Source organism: Haplochromis burtoni, unplaced genomic scaffold, assembly GCF_018398535.1.
Source record: "Haplochromis burtoni strain Fernald_Lab_line unplaced genomic scaffold, NCSU_Asbu1 Contig_178, whole genome shotgun sequence".
NCBI classification, from domain to species: domain Eukaryota; kingdom Metazoa; phylum Chordata; class Actinopteri; order Cichliformes; family Cichlidae; genus Haplochromis; species Haplochromis burtoni.
In genome coordinates, this window is record NW_024582539.1 from 80,482 (window position 1) to 103,793 (window position 23,312).

Consider the following 23,312-nt stretch of genomic DNA (forward strand, 5'->3'; position numbering starts at 1 on the left):
CACTCACACCCAGTTCTCAGGAAGTGTTGTTGCTGTGTTTTGGAGGGAAAGTGTTCAGTTCTGTGGTGATGAGTAATAAACGAGCAGTGTTTATCAAGAGCTCTCGTGTCGTCTGTGTTTACCTCCACAATATATAATTTCTCCACAAGCGCTAACTTGCAATACCCACAGTGACCACTTGGAAAACTTTTTTAGCACATGTGAGTGAGATTAACCTGCTCTACATCTACAGTAAAGGGATAAAAACGGAAATATCTAACAAAAACTCTTGTTCTGTTAGTCCGGTTAGCTGATCAGATGCTTCTGACTGTTTTCTGCTTTAAATTGAAACTCAGAGAGCATTCTCCAAACTGTGGAACAGCATTCCCCTCCCACTCAAATCTGCTCCATCCAGGCTGGACTGGACTTAAAACTCATTTTTACTCACTGGCATTTGAATCGGACTTGCTCATTGTGTCTTCACTCACTTTTTCAGCTTCATGTGTTTAGCACCTACTAAAATGTAAATGGTAAATGGCCTGTATTTGTATAGCGTGGATGACTGGTTGTGTAAAGCGCTTTGGGGTCCCCAAGGTCCCTAAGGACCCCAAAGCGCTTTACACAACCAGTCATCCACCCATTCACACACACATTCACACACTGGTGATAGCAAGCTAGATTGTAACCACAGCCACCCTGGGGCGCACTAATAGAGGCAAGTATGTATTTTAGTCATTTCTTATCCAAAGGAAAGGATTTACACGTGCTTAAATTGCTTTATTTTAGCATTATGCAATTCTGTTGTTCCAACTTAATGTACTTGAGTTGAACCAACTTAATTCATTAATTGTGAATTAACTTATATACTGCAGTTGAGTCCAATTTGATTAAATTGAGTTGATCCAACCTTTCCAAATTAGAGTAGTCCTGCAAAAGTACTTAATGCTAAGAGAAAGCCATTTATAAATGTCAAAATACCTTTCTGTGATTATTTTAAAGTTCATTTAAAGAGTTATTTCTTGGAGTGTCTAGAGTCTAGAGTCTGATTAACATAAAACCTGTGTAGACATTGCTTTTTTAAATAACAAAATGTACATAGCTGTCACTCCAGCCACTTGTCCTTATCAGGCTCACAGGGGGGCGAAGGGGGCTGGAGTCTATCCCAGGTGTTATAGGGCAAGGTTTAAGCTGGACAAGTCTAACACAGCTTGGACAATTTAGAAAAATCAATTAATCTAACCCCACTAAGCACATGTTTGTTATGTGGGAGGAAGGCAGAGTACCCAGAGTGAACCCACAGGGAGAGCATGCAATCTCCACACAGTTGGTGGATTTGAACTCAGGACCTTGCTGTGAGGCAGCAATGGTAACCACCAAAATGTCATTCAGAAACAATATGACTGCAAGGCTTGATGCAGAATTTTCTTTACATTTTTGTCTTTCACAGGTTAAACCGCAACAAAGAACAATAGCATACATGTGGTGTGTGTATGGTTTTCTGCCACATCCAACCCCAGTGATTTTCCTGATACAACTACTACGAGTTGACAAGTATTAAAACTACATTAAGAGTATGAATATAATTTATAGTAAGTGAGCACATGTGGCACAGGTAATACTTTATGAGAAAACTTGACACAACATATATTTTTTCTAATACAAAAAACTGCATTATGCATACAAAACTAGTGAGAATAAAATAAATAATAAAGCAACAACTTGCACGACTAGGCTGCATGTAATGGCATGTTATATAAAATCTTAAAATACAATTAACAAATTCTTCATCTGGTAATTGAAAAATTTTAAGATGCATTTTTCTTGGATGTTCAAAATTAAAGAGGAAAAGGAAATAATCTACAGTGCCACTGCTGAAGTGTGGCTTTATTGAGTTTAAGAAAAACAGATGTGTGTACACTCAAAGCTTTAGTACCATGTGACCTCAGTTGTGGCTTGGGTTACAGAAGCACCATAAGGTTGTTAAAGATTGATGAATACATTGTTTGACTGGCCACTGCCTGGCAAGACAGCACGATGTAGGCTAATATCTGGTGTCTCAGTCCTCCGAGAGCCAATATTTATAGTAAGCAATTCTCCTTTCCATTAACGAGAGCAGCGTTGGAGTGCTGAGGGTGCTGAGGAAACGGGGTCGGGAAGTGTATGAAGTCATCACATACTGCCTGGGTTTAAGAGTTGAAAATAACATGCTAAAAAAGCTTCTCATGTCAGAACTATGGAAGCTAATTTCCACCAGTAACAAAACAATAATAATAATAATTTTTCCATTAAAAACTATAATTGTTTTTTTTTAACTGTGCATGTTACACAGTAGAAAAGTACACCAATTTAAACTGATACAAAACTGGAATACGTTCAGGTATTGAACAAACTTTAAATTTTGTTGTGAGCAAAGCACAATCCATATGTTGTGACTGTTTCACTTAATTTTTATGCACGCCCTCCTGAATACAGATTATGTGTGCTTGAGTCCGACTCCTCCAAAGACACCCAGGCACAGTACAATATAAGTATGACATCAAAGGAAAAGAATAGTAAAATTAGGACTTTATTTCAGTTTTTCAATTTAAATGAAGTGTAAAAGGTCGTAAATATTCATACACTCTTTAAAGTTCGTGATTAATTTGATCTTTTTTCACTTACTGGCAGAAATGAGTTTCCATAGAAGAACTTTTAATCTCAAATCTTGAGATTAAACTTTATTCATCTTCTTTGAATAAATAAAGTGTTTTTTCAGTGTGCCCTCTCTGAAGGTTGCAGGTTGAGTTGGTCACCCTGTTTTCCACTAGTATCAGATTGATCATCTTTCCATTAGCCTCGTCCATGGAGTCCAATGTTCCAAAGCATCAACGGCTGATTAAAAGCCGGGACGACTCCCCAACCTCTATATCTCTGTCCCTCTTACCACCGCTCAGCAGAAAAATTTAGCTGAGTCACCTTTGCTGTCACAAACGTAAATTCACCGTGCAGACCTTCAAGACAGCCAACCCCCTCTCTCGAAGTCTTCCCACTCTCCAGAGGACTGAAAGTAAGAGACACAGACCTGTTTAGATTGTTCGTTTTATGCTAAGCTTGGAATAATTTCTCCCTCCCAGACGGGCACAGTCTAGTTGACCAATAGCTCCAATTAGCATATGTGTTGCCATGTAGAGTGTCTATCCTTGGAGGGTCTTTCAAGGTTAGTCTTTGCTAAGGAGATAGAAGTTACAGAGCTGTGCTTTTTCTTTTTTTCCCTCTAATTTTCACACAGCTTCCTCTGCCATATTATCTGTTGCTGTACATCTGTTCCTGCTGTTTTTGTCTTCCTTTTAAATTTTGCTGTTACGCTTCAGCAAAATCTCAAGGAAAGTGTTTGTATAGTGGGAATCGCTGTCTACGTCTTCAGCATTTATTGCATTCTACCCATTGGCTTACACCTTGTATGTTCATCAGCATTTCCTCTTAGGGACTGCTCCTTTCCACTCTACACTAAACTCTAGCTACCTTTGTAGATGTCAAAACCTCCATGGATTAAAGATTTAGAAAAGACAGTCTTGATTGCCTGTGAAGCTGTAGTTTTAAAAATATTTCTTTTACAACAAAGTTTTATTTATTTTATTTGCAGAGGGGGTTTGTTGTTGTTGTTTTTGGAATACCCAGAGTGACCACTTGGAAAACTTTCTAGCATATGTGAGTGAGATTAACCTGCTCTACATCTACAGTAAAGGAATAGAAAAGGTAATCTTCTCTAACGAAAACTCTTTGTCTGTTCGTCCGGTTAGCTGATCAGATGCTTCTGACTGTTTTCCGCTTTAAATTGAAACTCAGAGAGCATTCTCCAAACTGTGGAACAGCATTCCCCTCCCAGTCAAATCTGCTCCATCCAGCCTGGACTGGACTTAAAACTCATTTTTACTCACTGGCATTTGAATTGGACTTGCTCATTGTGTCTTCACTCACTTTTTCAGCTTCATGTATTTAGCACCTACTAAAATGCATTTAAGTCATTTCGTATCTATTCCCTTTTGTGCTTTTTGCTTTTTGTTTGTTTGTTTGTTTGTTTGTTTAAATCTATTTTGTCTTTTGAACAGGGTTTTGGTGCCGGTTGTTAACAATGTGTTAAAAATGTGCTTTATAAATACATTAAGTTGAGTTTGAGTCGAGTAATCTAGCCTTAACTGCGAGTGAAATATACGTAGAAACATTTCATTTGTTTGAAGTTCAACATTAGTTAACTTAGCTAACTGAGCAGCCTTGTGTGTGTCGAGCTCTACTGGCCATGATGTGAACAAGTCAAGTGCGCACAGGCAGAAGTCACAGTTGGGACACCAGCAGTTGACTTGTTAGCTTAGGAGTTAATAGTTAACATTTTATAACCAGTCAACTTGGGCATTGTTAGTGAAGTCAACATGGTTTCTGCCATTTCTAGAATAACTTTAACTGTGTTTTTGCAAGGCTGTCAGATGATGCTTGCAAGTTTGCAAGTTTTGCCTGCCTGGCCCTGATTATTTTTGTTGATTTATTCCTTGGGATGACTCACATTTAGCTTCGGGTCTTTGGTCTTGATGTATTCTTCTTGCATGGATGGCCACTACCGTGTAGTTAGTGAGAAAGCTTTACCTGGGGGACGTTCTGACAGAAAGTCTTCTCATGTTCACTGTCACAATAGTTCCAAGTCCAGATGACACGATCAGTACTCGACCAGTTGCTGGCAAGTTTATTACTAGACTTTCTGTTGTGTCTCAAGCGAGAGCAAGTAAATGGAAAAAGATAACAATAAGCACTAAAAGATTCATTGCTATCTCTTAAAAGGAAGCAAAAAAACGACAGTAACGTGCTGTGTATCCTTACAGGTGCAAGTTTATCTCTACATGGGTCTGAGCTCCAGCACCAGAGCCTCCGCCGACACAGAGTCCAACTGCAGCCCTGGGCCTCTGGCTACCGGGCAGCAGACAGACCTCTCACCTTCCCCTCCTGTGGGGAAGAAGACATCATGGAGGAATCTTTGGCCACAGCCCCAGATTCCAGCACTCAAGATGATGTGCCTCCACTGGGTGAGCACCACCAGCTGCAACTACATTTATGTTGACTTCGCTCAGCTTATTTTCTCTCAGCAAGTTTAGCTGACAGCATTGTGGTCTTTCTAATGAATACCTTTACATCAGCTAATAAAAGGCCATCACTGCTCAGAGAAACTTTTTCAGACTTGTGCGCAGGTTGTTGGCATTTTCAATTACTGTATTTAGAGTCTTTCCCCTATACCTGATATAAAAATACAATAGTCCTCTCTGCTCTCTGCTCTCTGCCAACATACTTGCTTTTTGTGACAACACAGATTAATTAAAGGAGTTAGATACAGTACAGAGCATCGTGAAAGAATCAAAAGCCATTTGAATTGGAATTTAATTTAAAGTCCCTTTCCTCTCATACAAGCTCTTGAATAATCAGCTCCTGTTGTGTCTGAAGATGCCACTTGTGGTTTCTATAGTTCTTAAAAGTAGAATTTGAAGCAGAGCTGATTCTATCCTGGAGAAAATCTTCTAACACTACGATTGTGTTGATTTTTTTGAGCTTTTTAGCTCATTGTTTTGGATTTTTATAGCTAAAAATAATAAGGGATGAAAAGGTTTTCTTTAGCTGTCTTATGATTGCTCAGTTATTGAATAAGAACAGATGAAGAGTCAGCATTTTTACTGGATTAAAAGTTAGTCAGCTTGGATTCTATTCACTTTTCGATTTACTCTACAGTTGTGAAGGATGTTAACGTGCTTCTTGAACGAGAAAGGTCAGATGGCATCAGCAGCCCGTCCAGAGACGACGACTCCACTCTGCAGAACCAGGGCACCCACAGCAGCATCCTTGATGACAACACAAAGTCCAGTGCAGGTCTCCCAGAGGTCAGCGGTGAAAATAAACAAATCACCGACAGCCAAATGTTTGCTTATTCATCCATCCATCGTCAATAATAGATGATAACTGAGTCAAAACAGCAGAGATAACGGTTCCTCTAAATGGCCAGTTGCTATTCTTTGCTGACTCTCTTTATCTGCGTGTCCTCAGGGGAGGAGTAAGTCCAGTGGCCTTTGCTTCAGTGATGGAAAGAGCCGCATCGATTACATCCTGGTCTACAGGAAATCCAGTTCACAGTCAGAGAAAAGGGAAGTATTTGAACGGAACATCCGTGCAGAGGGCCTGCACATGGAAAAGGAGGTAAAATAGCTGGCTTGCACAGTGTTTGTTAACCATTCACTAATCCTTTCTAGTATTTTGCGCTTTGCAGGTAAAACAGTTTCTAAGAGCTTTTCCTTTTCTTTTTTTTGACAGCAATAATAAAAGCAATGTGACCTAAATTATTCTGAAGCATCTCCTTGTGGTTCGCAAAATCCAAACAATAGACCCAGTCAATGAATGAGGCAAACTTTGGATTATAAATCATTTATGATATACCGTATTTTTAACTTTGTTTTGGAGGTCAGCAATGTAGCACTCAATTCGTTCTTCGGCCATATATTTATTGCTCAAGAGCAATTCTTATAATCACAGGACATTAGCAAAGCAAACGTAGTCCAGTTCTTTAAAAAGCGATGACTCCAAAGTAAACGAGAAGCTCGATAGTTTCCGGTGCTGACGGAGAACCGGCTTCTTCAGCCAACCTGCAATTGCATTTATTGTGAGTCTCGCTCAACAGCGATACCATTTTATGTGAGGAAGTTATTTAATGCACAGCCCTATTATGCATGTAATCTAAATGGCCGAAGTGCTGAATTTTAAAATGCTCAAAGCCTTTGTGCCAGGTCTGACAGCTGGGGGCTGTCGAGACGTTCAGCGCTCGTAGAGCAAAATCAAATGTGCCGATCGCAATTTTCTCTGCTGCTGCTTCTCACTGAGCAAAAGTGTCACTTGATAGAATGGAGAAGGTGGATGTTGTGATGCTGTGTGTTAACCTCAGCTCTGTTTGCTGATGCTGTACCGCCAAGGTCGTCATTATCTAGAGTGCGCAGCGGAAGGCGACGGTTGTTGTCTCCTTCAACCTTCAGCCCACTTGTGGGTATTTCTTGCATGGAGTCATTTAGTTATTTTTAGGTCTCTGCAGTTAGCTTCTGATTCATGTACCCTTAGACAGACTCCTACACAGTCAGGAAGTACAAACAGGTGAGGAAAAGAGCAGATGCTCAACAGCCTGCAGTGAGATATTTTGTAGCTCTTCACTTTAAAAAATAAATTCTGCTTTATATATATATATACATATTATAAAACGGTATAGTATATTTATGTGTGTTTGACTTCATTACAGGCCTCGTTAACAAACAGTGATGTGATCTTCTTGAAGCTTCATGCACCGTGGGATGTTCTCTGTCGCTATGCAGAGCTCATGAACATTCGCATGCCTTTCAGGTTAGACAAAACTTCTAATGATGCTAATGTGAAAATAATTAAAGCTGCCCTGTCGAATTTTCTTGTACACAAACAGAAGTTATTTGCATGTAGTGTAATGTAACCCCAACAGATCACTGAGCCTGATTCTTCCAGGTGTTTCTTCCTGTAAAAATTGAGTTTTTCCTTCCCAGTTTCACCAAGTGCTCCCTCATTTAGGGTCTTTACTCTACAATATAAAGCACCCTGAGGTGACTGTGCACTCTATAAATATAATATTTAATAATTACTATTCAAACATACATGAAAATACAGTTGGCTGCCCTGTTCCATTTCTGTCTAGATGATGCCCCACTGTTTTAACACGATAATATAAAATCACCAATAAAAACAGCACTTAACACTTAATGAGATCCATTAGCTGAAAGTTGTAGCTTATTTCTATAAAAATATCTTAAAACCCAGTGCACACAGTAATTTTAAGCTCTGTGGAATTTATTGCACTGTTGAATAGATGGAAGCCCAAATTGGTTGTAAGGTTGTATTTATTTATTTAATGAATTAATTATCAAGTGATAGCATCCTGAATGAATTTCTTCTTCTCTTCTCATCAACATTCCGTTTTCCAGGAGGAAAATCTTCTACATGCACCGACGGCACAAGTTTATGAGCAGGTGAGTGTCCATGGCAACGTGTAAGTGGACTAAGCAAACCCCCACTGCTGCAGCTTCAACAGAAGCTTCTCTTGCAGGATGGAGAAGCGCATCAACAAATTCCGCGGCTGGCTTCCCCGCAAGCCCATGAAGTTCGACAATGACAGGCTGCCTGACCTGGAGGAGAACGAGAGCTTTACCGCCCCCTTCAGTCGATCGAGGATCCATCAGTGAGTTGTTGAGGAATGCTCCACCCCGAGAGACTTTTTGAACTTAATCTTACACCGCCAGCTGGTGCATTTCCATTCCCTCTTTTGTACTTTAGCCTCTTATATGCAAATTGGTGCACAGTGTAAAACACACTTTTGCACCTACATATGTGCACGCATATACAAAAAACCTATCAGTCAGAGCAGACAGACTTGTTCTAACCAGTTTGTTTCACTCCAGTTTCATCATCCACAACAAAGATACATTTTTCAACAACGCCACCAGAAGTCGCATCATTCACCACATCCTCCAGCGGGTCAAATATGAGGAGGGGAAAACTAAGATGGGTAAGATTCTGTAGAATTAATGAAAATTACCAAAAAATAAATTTAAAAAAATACATATCAATGCACAAAATGCACCAGAATATTATTGTATATAAGCACCGTATATTTGACTAAGAAATCCATTTGGTTTCCATTCTTTGTTACACTTTAAGCTTATGTGTAAGTTTTCAGACTTTAAATATGGTTTTATCACATTTTAATATTACTATTTCCTCTTTATCAATGCCTTTTTATAAAAATAAAAAAATAAAAAAAATAAAAACAGACAGTCCTATCTGATGCATATTAATCCAAGGCCCATAAAAAATGGCAGCTCATGCTGTCTCAAAAACTCCGGATGAATTCTCAAAATCCTTTTATGACAGACTTACAGGCATTTCTCCTGATTTTATCCCAGTGGTTAGTTGTGGCATTACATCAACAACAATGAAAAAATCCTCTTTAGCTCAAACGGTGTTTCTGCAGGGACCAGAATTTCAGCCGATATCTCTAAAACACCCCCAGCTGCAAAATTTTGACTCAATTTTTATGAGGTTTTTAATGAATGTGTTTGCATGAAACCCCGTCTTCTCATGCAAGGCTTGATTTGATTATGCATTCACACGGTAAATTCTAAATGTGAACGCGGAAACGGTATGGCTCCACCTGACTTCACTCCTTTAATGATTCTCTTTCTTTCTTTTATTTATTTATTAATTTTTTTGCAGGGCTTAATCGTCTTTTGAGCAATAATTCATACGAGGCAGCTTTCCCCCTTCATGAGGTAATTTGGCTGCTAGAAACCTTTCACTCATTCATTTCCACCACCTGTTTTGAAGTAGTTCTTTGCTGTGATATTATACCACACATAGAGATCATGTCTATGTGTACATAAGCATATATATGCATGCTTTAACAGGGGAGCTACCACAGCAAAAACTCCATCAGAACGCACGGAGCAGACAACCATCGGCACCTCTTGTACGAGTGCTGGGCTTGGTGGGGGGTTTGGTACAAGTACCAACCGCTGGATCTAGTCAGGTAACTACATGCACACAATTAGATCTGAAACTATATTGACATGAAAACATCATCATCATCAGGTAGCGATAGCTGAAATATCTTTACATAAAATTTAGTTAAGACATCATGATGTGTTGTGTAGCTTTTACCACATACAGGTGTAGTTTCGAGGCCATTCTGAGGGAACAAACTTTTTTTTTCTCATTCCGCTTGCGCTCGGCTGTTGTTCCAGGAGGTATTTTGGAGAGAAGATCGGACTGTACTTCGCCTGGCTCGGCTGGTACACGGGGATGCTGTTTCCTGCAGCTCTAGTTGGCCTGCTGGTATTTCTGTACGGGCTTTTCACTCTGGAGCACTGCCAGGTCAGGTAAAGACACCTCCTCTCTGTAGTGATAAACATGTGTGTCCTGCTATTCTTTATTCTGAGCGTCTACAGAAGAAGATGCATTATTTTCTTCAAACTGCTGCATCTTTCCACGAATCCTCGTGTGCAGAGCAGACTAAACGTTAAATTATTTTTACATACATTTGGATACATTTAGCTCTATAATGTGTTGAAAATGTTTCTATTTCAGTCAAAGACTGTTGCATATAATTTAATGTTTGCTTGATGCATGAAGATTAAAACTAACAAGTTTTAAAAAGAGACTTTTTCATTTCATTCAATTTTATGTGATGATTATGCAAAAAAAAACTAGAATTGGGCTGAAAGGTCTGTTGCTTTATTACGTATTCAGGTTGTGTAGCATGTAAATAAGTAATAAGTAACTAATTACTTTTGAAAATAAGTCATCAGTAAAGTAACAGGATTTCTTTCTTGGAGAAGTAATCAGTAATTAACAACTAATTGCTTTTTTCAAGTAGCTTGATCAACACTGCTCCTAAGGTATTTGCTGTCTCTCTCAGTCACCACTAAAATGAATTTTGAGCCTCTTTGTTTAAACTATATATACGTTTATGTTTACAAAAACTTCAATCATATCCTGGCTGTTTGATTTAAAATCCACTGCAGTGATAATACGGAGGCAAAAAATGTGTGTTTGTCCAACAGATTATGGAGCTAACTGTAATTTGCAATTTGAGATGAGGCAACAGAGTGTGAAATTGTCCCCTGTACGTGATTATACTGGATGCTGCTTAACTGAAACAGAAAATCAAACGTGCGCAGGCTTCTCTGGCTGAAAAATCCCACACAGAAGCAAATGTTCTCTGTAATGACTTTTCTTAAGAACATAACTTCATTTACCTGAACAGAGATCACACACACTTACGTTTTGCACTTGTATTTTTTAAGAGAACTCAGACTTGTGTTAGTCTGGGTTTTTCTGTGACTTTGTCTCTTGCTGGATGTTATAATTCTTGTCCTACTTGAATGCTTTGGTCGTTTGTTTGTCGTCGTCCAGCAAAGAAATCTGCCAGGCCAACGACATCATCATGTGCCCCATCTGTGACCAGTACTGCCCCTACCTGAGACTGTCAGACAGCTGCATCTACGCCAAGGTACATGAAAAGGGGGACGAAATGTTCCCAGCAGCTGATACTTGTGATAGTAGCCGATCTCAGTGTTAGTTAAATAAATATGTGTTAAGAAGCTGTCTATCACTAAATGAGTCCAGTAGGATTGAAATATTTGTATATTTGAAGTATCATCAAAAAGAGATTAATGAGGGTATGCTTTGGGGTAGCCCTATGTTTTGATTCACAAGCTAGCAGTTCATGAATGAATGCAGTGTCCTCAGTTTCTCACCCTTCAATCATCTCATCCTACTGGGAAACACTGTGATGAAAATGACATTTTTATCATCCAAAAGTATTCTTAGGAACATACTAACTGCACATAAACTGGCACTAAAATCTTTGACATTTATGCATCTCATTGAATCAGGTGTGTAGATTTTTCCTAAATTTGCTTTTTGACATAAAAATGTGTGATCTTGTCTTCATTTTAAGGTCACCCATCTATTCGACAACGGGGCCACTGTTTTCTTTGCTGTGTTCATGGCTGTGTGGGGTAAGTTGACATTGAACTTTGGAAAAATGCAGCAGGGAAACACATAACAATGAGGTTCGCACAGTGCTGTGCTGCTGCACTGTCTGATAACCTCTTCTGATGTTTTCTAAAAGATAGAGATTACTGTGCAAAAGTCTTGAGCTATCCCCAAAATATTTGTATTTTGCAGGGAACATGAAAATTAGGCTATATTCAGGTTGGCTGTCTTTTGTTCCATTCAGCCTCAGGATTAAATAAACGTGCACTTGTTTGTTCCCACTCCTGCTTGATATGTAAAGCAGATCAAAATAGGTGGATAGATTTCTGCTTTAATTTTTTTTTTCCTAAATAACTCTCTGTATATTGTTTACATGATAAAAAATTAACTTAAAAACAACAACAGAAACAAAAAAAAAAAACCCTAAAAATCATCACGTACAAGGAATGGACTGAAAATGAATGAAGCAGCAGCCAATAGCTGAAGACACTAAAACATTTCAACACAGAGCTATTTCAGCTATTTTATATATTATCAAAGATTTTCACATTACACAGTAACATCAGTTGTTTGTATTTCTTTTTCAATTAGTATTAATACTCTAAAAACAAAACATTTCCAAATTTTATATATTTAAAAGATTAAACAGACATTTACAGTTTCATTAACACTGTTTAAAAGCCTGGTTGAACTGTTAGACACGTGACTACTGAACAAGGTCCCAGTATATGTGCGGTGCACTTAAGGAACCTGTGGGCTGTTCATAACTTTCCTCCACTGCTGACACAGCAGGTGATGAAGAACCAGCAGCATCATAAAGGTGATCCCTGGACTCTTTATAAATGCCTTTGTGACAGAAAAATGGAGCACAAAAAATGCACAAAATAAAGAAAAATTACTCAAAAGTCACATTTCAAACAGCTTAAACTCAAAATGATACATATCAAAACAATGTTGATGTTTAAAAATAACTACCATCGTTAACTGGTGTTCCTGCACATTGATCTTCACATATATAATCAGAAATGTTGTTGAACTGTGTTTAATTTGAGTACCTATGTAAAGGAAGAACAAAAAACAGAGTAGCAACAGATGCTCACCAAGGATTTTTTTAACAGCGGTCGGCTGTTTGAGAGCCTCTCGTATTCTGTTGTCATATCTAAAACATCTCAGCATGAAGAACAGAGCTAAACACAGCTGGAGGATGAAGATCAACACACACAGCACGATGACAATGTTGTTTACTGTTGAGGATAAAAAGGAGGGAAGAGGTACAAAAAGGCTTTAACAAATCAGACTGACAGAACAGGAATAAAACTTGGACCATTGTTTCTTTATAATTATTATGAATTACCATTGATTACTTTCATAAATACAATGTACAGACAAATGAGGCGTAGCTTCATTCAACGTGAACTAATTATTGGATAAGATAAAAGATAATGCCTACATTTAGTGTTCAAAGAGGCACAAAGTCATTATTGATACTTTCATAGTTTTCTAGGGTGGGCCTAAGAGTACAAATGCACTGTTGAATAAAACAGTGCAAACAAAATCTCATTTTTCTATTTGTTTTCTGAAGTTGTAGTAGTTGTACAGAATCAGGACTCTTTTGCATTGGAAATATTATAGTACCAGCTGATTGTTGTGCTGTGGACTCCAAGTGGATGACCTCTGGTTGAGAAAAGACCAGAGACTGGTTCTGGTTCTGAAGGAGCCCCATCAGGCAGATCTTATTGCTCCAGGAGATTTGCTGTGAAGGCAAAACGACGGGCATTTGGATTTTGATCAGCTGGGCTTGGAATTTTATTCCAGCTTGTCATTGAAAAAAAGTTAAATTAAAAGCTCGAGTTACTTGTGTTTGTGAGCTGTGTATAACTAAATAAAGGAAAGCTCAGTATCCGTTCAGTATACGTCCTTTCAACTAATCGCTGGCTTTTTAACTTTTCAAAATGCAATTTAAAACTTGCTTGGGAAGGCACGATGTGATCAAAAATGATTCCTTTGATTTTCTTTAATACAGATTTTTCCAGTTTTTATAGATGTCATTTGCATACTTTGGTACCAACTGGCTCATGGCATTGTCTATTGTCTACTCTGCATGATGAAACAAAAAAAAAAGTTAAGAAACAACCTGAGCACATGGAGTTCTTATGCAAAGACATCCTAGTAAACTACAACTTCAGTGAAAAAACTTATTGTCTATCGATCAACCATTTCCTGAATTTTATAGTGCTGATGATGTCGTGTCTGACGTCATTGGGCTAGTCTGTTTTTATGTAGGAATGTCTTTTTTGCTTTTATTAGGAATTCAGATGTTATTTACTAAGATCGTTTACCCTCATAGAGAGCCACTGAGGCACGTAAAAGAGCTCATCATGGTTCAGTCAATGTTTGATAATCTGATAATGATTTGTTGTAGGTCTAGCAGTTAGTTACTAGTTAGTTAGGTTTGAAGCAAACACAATTTGAGCGTTGCTTCAGATGAGCACAGTTTGGTTTAGTGGTATGCAATACTGCAAAATTTGGTATTGATCCATTGCCATGTAATTACAGGACCATTATCACAGATGTTTAGTGTTTTCAGTGGGAGAAACGTTTTGTCACTCATCCAAGTGACTGCTTCAGTCTCAGCTGACTGCAGGTTTCCCCAATCTCATAAACAGTACATTTGCATTTCAATGACTGAAACCAGCCCACTGAAGGAACAATGGGCTGTGAGGTCATTTCCTTGATCATAAATATGCAAATTGTCATGACCATTGATCAATAACCACTGATCAAAGACCATTGGTCATTGATCAGTGGCCATGAGTACCATTCACAGAGAATTGGGAAATGGCTGCAGTCGCAGCATTGTAAGATGGTGACAGATGTACCCTTAGGCCCCCTCCTTCTTGACTCCCCACATCAGACCAGTCCTAAATCCCTGTCCAGGATTAAATGAGAGTCCACTGGCCTGTAGGTGTGAGTAGATAGTTTGAGTCCCGGCCTGACGAGGTAGCTCTTCTGTGTTGTGCCATCCGCTTAGTCAGAGGTTCTTTGGTTTCCCCGATGTATAAATCCTGGCAATAATCCTGGCACTTAACAGCGTACACTATGTTACTCTGTTTGTGTTGGGGGACCCAATCCTTGGGGTGGACCAATTTTTGGTCCACCCCAAGGATCGCAGCGCAGCGCAATTTGGGGTTTAAAAGCTTCAGAGACGCTGTGTTTTCGAGAAAATTCGTCTCAACTGTTCCGATACTCCTGAGACATCAAACGTTTCTCCCACTGAAAACGCAACGTCCAGATAAACTGAATCAACTTTTTGGGATAACAGCGGCTTATTTGTTATAAGTTTTGAAGTATCTATCCTCAATATGCTTCTTCTGAATACACCTACATGTCTTTAAATTTTAATTCCACTATTAGTGTGTTTTGTTGTGTTACTTAATAAAACCAAACACAGCTTTCACAGTTTTTACACAAATTTTACAACTGGCACTTTCACAGACCTACAATGTAACGACTTGACCTAAGTGTCAACACAAAAGTATCCTTGTATTCAGACATTTTCATTCATGATTGAGCAAATTAATGAACCTAGAGGAGAAAATCAAACTAAAGCATTGATCCTGTCTCGCTAGTATCGAGCTGATAACAATACCAACATTGGTATCAATACTATGGATATTTAAACTGAGCAGCCCACAGCTGGTGGGGCTGTGCTGTCTATAAATAAGCCTGTAAATCAAATGCTCCTCTCTGGGAAAACAAAATGCCCGATGACATATGTATGTGGCATGTTTTTATCTGTTTAAGATTCTGACTATGATCCTAGGTGCACCTTCTAATGCTGCTGAAGGTGTACCTAGGATGCACCTATCACAGAAGTAATAATGTGATAGTCCAACACAGCGGTTAAAAATGAGGTTTAAAGTCTTACTTTAACATGTTAAAGTGTTGCTGAAGATTATATGGTACAGTACAGGCAGCGACAGTCTTGACAGCAAGGTGCTAAACATCACTGCTGATTATCTTTTGGCTGCTTTAATTTGTATATTTAATCTGTGCTGCGGGAAGAAAGGGGCAGCTTTGATTGTGTAGCTTCGCACAGGCAAAAAATGTAAAAACTGCGGCACTTTAAATAATTCACTTTTCAGTAGAGGGCATAATAACAGTCACCCAGTTAGCATGGATAGATGGATAGAGGGCATTCCCTGCTACTAAAGATGTTTACGTTTAATATAGTTCTGCAGACAACCTCTATAAACAACTTACTAAAACTAAAACTGTTAGTAATATGGTGTTGTACAGGACACTGGGATCTTGATAAGGAGCTACAACATTTTTACTCTACAATGAAATCTGCAATCCTAGTCCCTTATCTTATCAACTAACAAAGTTAACCAGCTCTTATGTAATTAACAAATAAGCGCCCAACTGAGCTCTAAATAGTACAAAGTTAAACTCCACAAAATAGTTTTTTATTTCTGTATAATAATTGATCATTCCTGAATACACATAGTTGCATTTATTCGACATTGAACTACACATATAAAAACACTTGCCAAGTTTAACAACCAGTGTAGAATACTAAAGCTGTTTTCACAGCTGCGCTGGCATCTCAGAGCACTGTTTGAAGTCTGCAAATACAGCAAAAACATTACCAGTTTTCGATTTTTATTAAAAGAAAAGTCAAAAAGAAAGCGCATTAATGTACTGACCTTACATCCACTGCTTCTCGCCGCTTGTCCGAATTAATTTTTGGGTTTCACTGCAGCACAGAATCCACTGAAATCCCCTCATTAAGGTTCCTCAGAAGTTCTCTCCCCTGCTGTTTGCTCATACAGCTGAGTGTTCGCTCTGAAAATACCTTTCTCTTATGCAGCTTCAGACGGCATGTGGACATGACAGAGAAAATAAATGAAAAGCTTGTGTTTGAAACACTGAGGATGAAGGCCTCTGATCTGAGCAGCGTTTGCAATAAGTAAGCTATCCGGAGGACTTTGTTCGGCAGGATCTAACTTCCATGGCTCAGCACTGTTTCTGAGTTGTCGTGCATTGTAAATACTGGATCAGAAAGCACTTTGACACGTGACATTTTCAACACAGTTGGATAACACGGGCATCATATCAACCTCTCACTATTTACCACTCTGCAGTTAGGATTAACTTAATAGTGCATATATAAAGATCCAGAAGACCAGTAGGCATTTCCCTACACAGTGCAAGATCAACTTGGAAGCAATAGTAAAGATTAACTCATTAACCAGTGTTGGCAGTTTGTGTCAGTAATTTAAACTTCATTGTGATCTGTGGTGTAGAAAATAATGGCCAAAACACTATTCTCTTACCCAGAGAGTGATGCACGTTATTTTTATTTAGTGATGTTTTAAAATTTAAACAAATAAAAGCTGAAATGTTTCATCTTTTGTGCCTATTTTATATAAAGAGTTGGTCAAATTACATATATACAGTGGTCCCTCGCTGTAACGCAGTTCACCTTTCGTGGCCTTGCTGTTTTGCGGATTTTTTTGTGCAATATTCCATGTTTTTTTGTTTGCTAGTTTAGTTTTTTTAGTTTTGTTTTTTTACATCCTGATTGGCTGTAGACCATTGTCAATCAATCTCATGCCGTGTCTCCTGTACAGTACAGAATGTGTTCAGCTTGTTAAATTTACATAAATCTTTTGCTAGCAGTGTGACTCTGAAGGGCTGCTCTGTATGTTTGTAGGTTTTCTCCCCAACAAACACAACAATGTCGATGAAACGTTTTGCACCGTCAAAAGCAACCGCGGGTGCCTTTGGTGTCATTCTACAGTATAGTACTGGACTTATTTGAAGGCTTGAGCTCTGAGAGTGTTTAAAAGAGAGAGAAAGGTGTGAAAATGTTTATGCATGTCTGAGAAAAGTGTATAAAGTGTGCCATGAGGAGGTTTACAGCCTGAAAACATCTATAATAGTTGTAAAAAAATTAAGTTGGCTACTTCGCGGATTTCACCTATCGCGGGTTATTTTTAGAACATAACCCCCGCGATAAACGAGGGACCACTGTATTGTAAAAAGGCATAATTTGTAGAAGCTACCCTAATGCAGACTTACCTGTACTTTCTTATTTTTCTATTACGAGTTTGAGCATCTTTAGGCTAATTGGTCAGGTTTGTTGTTTTGGTTTACTTTTATCAACCTGGTTCTTTGCAACAGCCAGCAAGAACAGCTTTTGCTCTTGCGTCCTTCTACAGTTTGTCACAGTCTAGCTGAGAAGCTGACTGTGTGGAGTGAGGAGGAGGACCCGAGTACAAACATGAAAAACAAATCTTTAATCTATCTAAGAACAAGCCGTTTATTCAAGGCCGGAAAACATTACAAGAGGCAAAGGCGAAACTAAACAATAACCTAAACTTGGTGACCTAAGATTAAAACATAAAAACAAACCTAGAAACATGACATAGCATGAACATAGCAAACGACCCAAAGAAATGAATGAAAACACACAGACTAAATGCACACAGGAAGTGAGCAGGGGAAGTGGAAACACATGGGGAAACAGCTGATTAGAAAGAACATAATGACATCAGGGGCCTGTTCTTCGTACGTCGCTTACTACATCCAAGATCAAATGACACATCCAAGACCAAACCATCGCGCTAACCGTGAGCTCGCTAATCCGGTTCCCCGAACACACCTGCTGTTGACGATTAGTACAGCTGGACGCAGTAATGTGACATCACTGGGTGTCGTAAAAGGGGCTACGCATCGATAGTAGAAACATTGATCGGCAACCCGCTGATTGGTCGGCGAAAATGTCGAAGGGGCGTGCTCGGTATTTTCCGGCAGCAGAGCAAGAACTCATGAGTGAGGGATTTCAGGAGTTTCAGAGTTTAATTAAAACGCAAGAGAACACTGCAAAGGCTGCAAAAGCAAGGAGAGAGGGCTGGCAGAAAGTTGCTGACAAATCAAACTCGTAGGTAATTTAATAATAATAATAATAATGGATTGGGTTTATATAGCGCTTTCCAAGGCACCCAAAGCGCTTTACGATACCACTATTCATTCACTCCCACATTCACACACTGGTGGAGGCAGCTACGGTTGTAGCCAGGCTGCCATATCGCGCCATCGGCCCCTCTGGCCAACACCAGTAGGCGGTAGGGTAGATCTATCATATGACACTATATTGTCCAATATCATATGGCATTATATTATATCATAATATGTTATATTATATCCCCTTTCACATTAGAGCCACAACAGGACCCACAAGAACATGGGAACAAGTAAAAGTGGAATACAGGAGTATTCTACAGAATGGTAATATTTATCTCTTAGATTGCTTTTCGTCTCTTGGCAAGGTAATACTGGCCTGTAATACTCTGTTAGTTTGTTCATAACAGCAACCAAGAAAAGGGCAGAGGAAAAAAAGACAGGTGGTGGTCCTGCACCCCCTCGTCAACAAGTTGGTTAAGTAAATAATACCCTCACGGGAATATCGATATCTCTCAATGAGCACACTGTCGCGCTGAGCTAAAGGATCCTGTCTATCCCGCAATATACGCTGAATTCTGAGGACTCTCCTTATCAATCTTGCACCTTCCGCAATGGGTTGCTCGCGTATACGGACAGGACATGGCTGCGACAGGCTTCCCAAATCCACCTTCGCTTTTATAGCCGTGGTCTCTCATCTTGATTACACGAAGTAATTTACAATTACTACTCTGAAATATGAATTACATCTGTAATAATCACATACATGTAATAGAATGTTAATAGTTCATTTCCCTTTTTTAGGAAATGACCTGTATGTATCTGTGTGACATCAATACAAGGATCAGGTGCTGCATTATCTTTAGTTACATTGATGTTATTTATTTATGGTGAAACAGTGGTGGAATATCGCTGTTGCTTTCGTATAAATGAAGCGGACATACCTGCGTGGCCGCGATCTAATCCTGTTTACATAAAGTAAACCTGCTCCCGAGCAGGTTTACGCTTACGGCTCTGTTGCTATGACAGCAAGTCCCGGATGAGCTTCGGGGAACCGAACGATCCAGGATCACGCGAAATCGTCAACAATCTAATCCAGCTAACTTACTTAGGGAGGTACGAAGAACAGGCCCCTGAGGGAAAAATAAACTTAAACCTCACTGAATATAGAAACACAAGACTTTCAAAATAAAACAGGAAACATGGAGAGACAGGACAACACAAGCTTGACAATGACATGACAGACTAGACAAGAAACAAGACACAAAAGCCAAGGAGACAGATGATAGTAATGGCTAAACTAAAACTCCACTAGACCCCAAATAAGACTAACACAATAACTTATAATCACAAACTTTACATAAGAAACTCAAAAATACAGAATAAACTCAAAACGCCAGGTCAGAAACATGACACAATTCTTGCTAGCATGCTTTAAGCAAGCGAAGTTGTTGCAGTCTAAAACTACAAGATGAATCTGAGGGGTGTACTACAATAATGGGTTGAGCCATCTCTGTGTCTTGAAAGTGGTGCTTTACTGGCCAAGTAATACAAGAAACTGGGGTCCAGACAATAACCACATATGGAGCATATTATTGGAATAATATGTGCAGATATGAAATCAGCACCAACTGAACAATCAGTTCTCTGGAAAATAACACTACTAATCCTGTTGGTCTTCTAAGCACGGATGGTAGGAGGGTCTAAAGTTTTTCTGATCATCAATTTTAGGGTAAGTGAATCCAGATACAGGAAAACTGCCCTCAGTATACTGAACTTGCTTCATACTACAAAGCCTGGGTTATGTGTTTAACAGAAAACTCAGACTTTAAGCTTGACTTAGCTTTCTGACCCATGCACTTTGCTTTTTATTACAAGTATCTGTCTTGTTGATTAATATCAGGCCAAATATTTAAAGATTGTGACGATTTCTTCATTATTAAGACTTGTACGTCTAAATTTGAAGCATGTTATCTGCAAAAACATGACGGGCTCATCAATAATGTATTGTTTACATAATGACAGAAGAATCATCTAACAGAAGAAATTTAATAGAAAGTTGATTAGTGCTTGGTAGGAGCCATATAATCCCATCCTGGGGACTGTTTAGGACGCAATGCAAACTTTTTTGTTCATGTCTTCCAGCAACGGTCTTCCTGGAGTTCTGGAAGAGACGCAGAGCTGTCCTCGCATATGACTGGGACCTCATTGACTGGGAAGAAGAGGAGGTAAAAGTCCTGTAGCTTATCTGCTCCCTTTAACATAAATAAATAGTATGAAAAGAAATTAGGAGGGAAAAGATAGTCAATTATATTTCTAGTTATTTCTTTTTTTCTTGAACAAGCACTTCTTCCCTGAAGAAATGTTGGCCTACTCATACCCTTTTCAGTCCATGTCAATCTCAAAGCATATATTTAAAAAGGTGGAGATGGTGTACTAAGGGCCTGTGTCAAGTCTGTCTCAGTTCATTTTATGAGTCACTGAAAATCTGCAGCTCTACAATGAAAGCACGAACAAACTAAAGACCCACACAGCTGTCATAATGTAATTTCTGTGGGTTTTTATGTTCTCTCCTGTCTTGTGTATCAACCTCCAACCATCATCTGTCAATCACATAATAGATAGTGAATGTGTTCTTTGAAGGCTGCTCTTCTTTCGATGTAAATGTGATTCAGAATTTCAATCTGCTTTGTACGTAACGTGAGAAGACAGGCTTTTGGTCAGAGCTTGAGGATATAAGGGTGGTTTGCAGCCACTTGGTTGTGCCTCTACACTGTCCCAGCTTGGCTATTATATCCTGTTGCTATGTGTCAGGCACCTTTGGACACAGCCTGCAGTTTGAGTCCTGTTGGCTGTGCTAGACTCTTGCCCAAATAGATCTGGTGCTTAGGGCCGGTTCTTGTGCTGCCATAATCAGAACCTCTGTGGCCTTTTCTAGCCGCTGGTAGGATTTCTTGACGTCAGAGACTTCCTCTATCTGTTGGTGGTACATCCCATGATACCCATGATCTGTGCTTTACACAGTTCGTATTAAATATTTGTGCTGATACCCTGAAGAAGAAGCTTTCTCCGTGGTAACCCTTTTAAAAAAAGTAGTACTTGTTCAGTCTTTTTCTAATTGCATTGACATGTCATGTCATTTATCCCACTAACTGAAGTCTGTTGAGTCCTTACGCTTTCCACTTCTGTGAAGATTGTGTTAATACATACCTCATACTGCCTGTGACTTGCACCCTCAACTATGCAATCCTGTGAAAAACTTCTCAGCAGAAATGGCTGCTAACTAGTAGCTAAATGTGTGCTTTCTTACTGCAGTTTATGCTCATATGTGTAGTCTGTTATCTTTCAGGAAGAAATACGCCCGCAGTTTGAGGCCAAATACTCAAAGAAGGAGAGGATGAACCCTATATCTGGAAAACCTGAACCTTACCAGGCCTTCTCTGACAAATACAGTCGCCTCATCGTTTCCACATCTGGAATATTCTTTATGGTGAGTTTCTGGAGCAAGTGAGCATTAAGTAAAAGATGTGTTACTAAATGTGTCAACTGCTTTTTGTCTGCAATTACAATTTCCATTGTTCCATCTAAAACTAGACCTCTCAGTTTATAGACTGAAAAATTCAGTTATCATATATACATTCATATGTATTTACAGTTGAAATGTTCTCTTTTTCTTGTCACTGTCACGTCACAGATATTGGTGGTGATTGCTGCCGTGTTTGGCATCGTCATTTACCGAGTTATCACTGTCAGTACCTTCGCTGCCTTCGGCTGGGCTCTCATCAGGAACAACTCTCAGGTGGCGACCACGGGCACGGCAGTCTGCATCAACTTTTGCATCATCATGCTCCTTAACGTGGTAAGTTTCTGCTGTTTTTCGACTGCACTGTGCAGAAGTAGAGCAATGACGAAATAGTTAATGCATTTATTTCAGGTGTGATAAATACTGTTTTAAATGTAACGGCTAATTCATGCATTGTATGAATAGTTACACGGATACATATAAGATTATCATTATCATTATTTTGATAGCTTTCTAACGCTTTTAACAGTATTTTTAGACAATAAATTTACTGTATGGAACTTAAATGTAAAGCCTTGAGAAATACATTTAATTTCACCCTTTTTTACAGCTTTATGAAAAAGTTGCTCTGCTTCTTACCAATTTAGGTAAGCTGGTGACACACAATTTTGCAATTTCTTTTTGTATGAATAATGTTACGATATTCTTAAAATGAACTCCTTCTTTCTGTTTAACCACAGAGCAACCGAGGACAGAGTCTGAGTGGGAGAACAGCTTTACTTTCAAGATGTTTCTTTTTCAGTTTGTCAATCTTAACAGTTCAACTTTCTACATCGCCTTCTTTTTGGGAAGGTGAGTAAGTCACAGGCAATTTACAAATACAGGACAGGACCAGTATTAGTTGAATCATGTAACCAGTTTCACACAAATATACGTAGCTGAGTTCCTATTACTTATTCTTACACTGGCTAGTTGCCTTGTTTAGCAAAGGGGCCTGTATATTTTACTGTGATATTAAAGTCATACATAATTAGGGAATATCCAAAAGTCTTAAACAAAATATACTGAATCCTTTAGTACAGCTGACCTATAAGAAAGCAATCACCTGTCATGGTTTGCCTCCACCAGTGTGTGAATGTGAGAGTGAATGAATAGTGGAATTGTAAAGCGCTTTGAGTGTCTAGGAAGGCGCTATATAAATGCAATCCATTATTATTATTTAAATCAGAATAGCCTTAATACATTTTAAAGAGATGTTGTTTTTTTTTTT

General features: G+C 38.9%; 1 protein-coding gene and 1 long non-coding RNA gene across 4 annotated transcripts in view; one reads left to right on the plus strand and one right to left on the minus strand.

Moving 5' to 3' along the window:
- LOC102293824 (anoctamin-4) overlaps positions 1-23,312 on the plus strand; it is a 72,444-nt gene that overhangs the window by 38,246 nt on the left and 10,886 nt on the right. For 2 of the 3 annotated variants that reach the window (XM_005942889.3, XM_005942890.2), the window contains 17 exons: positions 4,830-5,030; positions 5,725-5,873; positions 6,037-6,186; positions 7,271-7,371; positions 7,980-8,024; positions 8,102-8,233; positions 8,454-8,560; positions 9,268-9,323; positions 9,459-9,580; positions 9,795-9,929; positions 10,966-11,062; positions 11,513-11,573; positions 20,665-20,747; positions 21,869-22,009; positions 22,214-22,378; positions 22,653-22,689; positions 22,783-22,894. In XM_005942889.3, the coding sequence (XP_005942951.1) occupies positions 4,830-5,030; positions 5,725-5,873; positions 6,037-6,186; positions 7,271-7,371; positions 7,980-8,024; positions 8,102-8,233; positions 8,454-8,560; positions 9,268-9,323; positions 9,459-9,580; positions 9,795-9,929; positions 10,966-11,062; positions 11,513-11,573; positions 20,665-20,747; positions 21,869-22,009; positions 22,214-22,378; positions 22,653-22,689; positions 22,783-22,894 (1,894 nt within the window). Of the gene's footprint in view, positions 1-677; positions 3,715-4,829; positions 5,031-5,724; positions 5,874-6,036; positions 6,187-7,270; positions 7,372-7,979; positions 8,025-8,101; positions 8,234-8,453; positions 8,561-9,267; positions 9,324-9,458; positions 9,581-9,794; positions 9,930-10,965; positions 11,063-11,512; positions 11,574-20,664; positions 20,748-21,868; positions 22,010-22,213; positions 22,379-22,652; positions 22,690-22,782; positions 22,895-23,312 lie in introns of those variants that run through there. The other variant, XM_042225670.1, reaches the window with a different exon arrangement.
- Positions 10,895-16,674, minus strand: LOC121815313. Its single transcript, XR_006054979.1, has 4 exons — positions 16,260-16,674; positions 13,186-13,303; positions 12,651-12,794; positions 10,895-12,396 (listed from the first exon to the last, which is right to left on the minus strand). It is a non-coding gene; the product is annotated as an uncharacterized LOC121815313 (long non-coding RNA).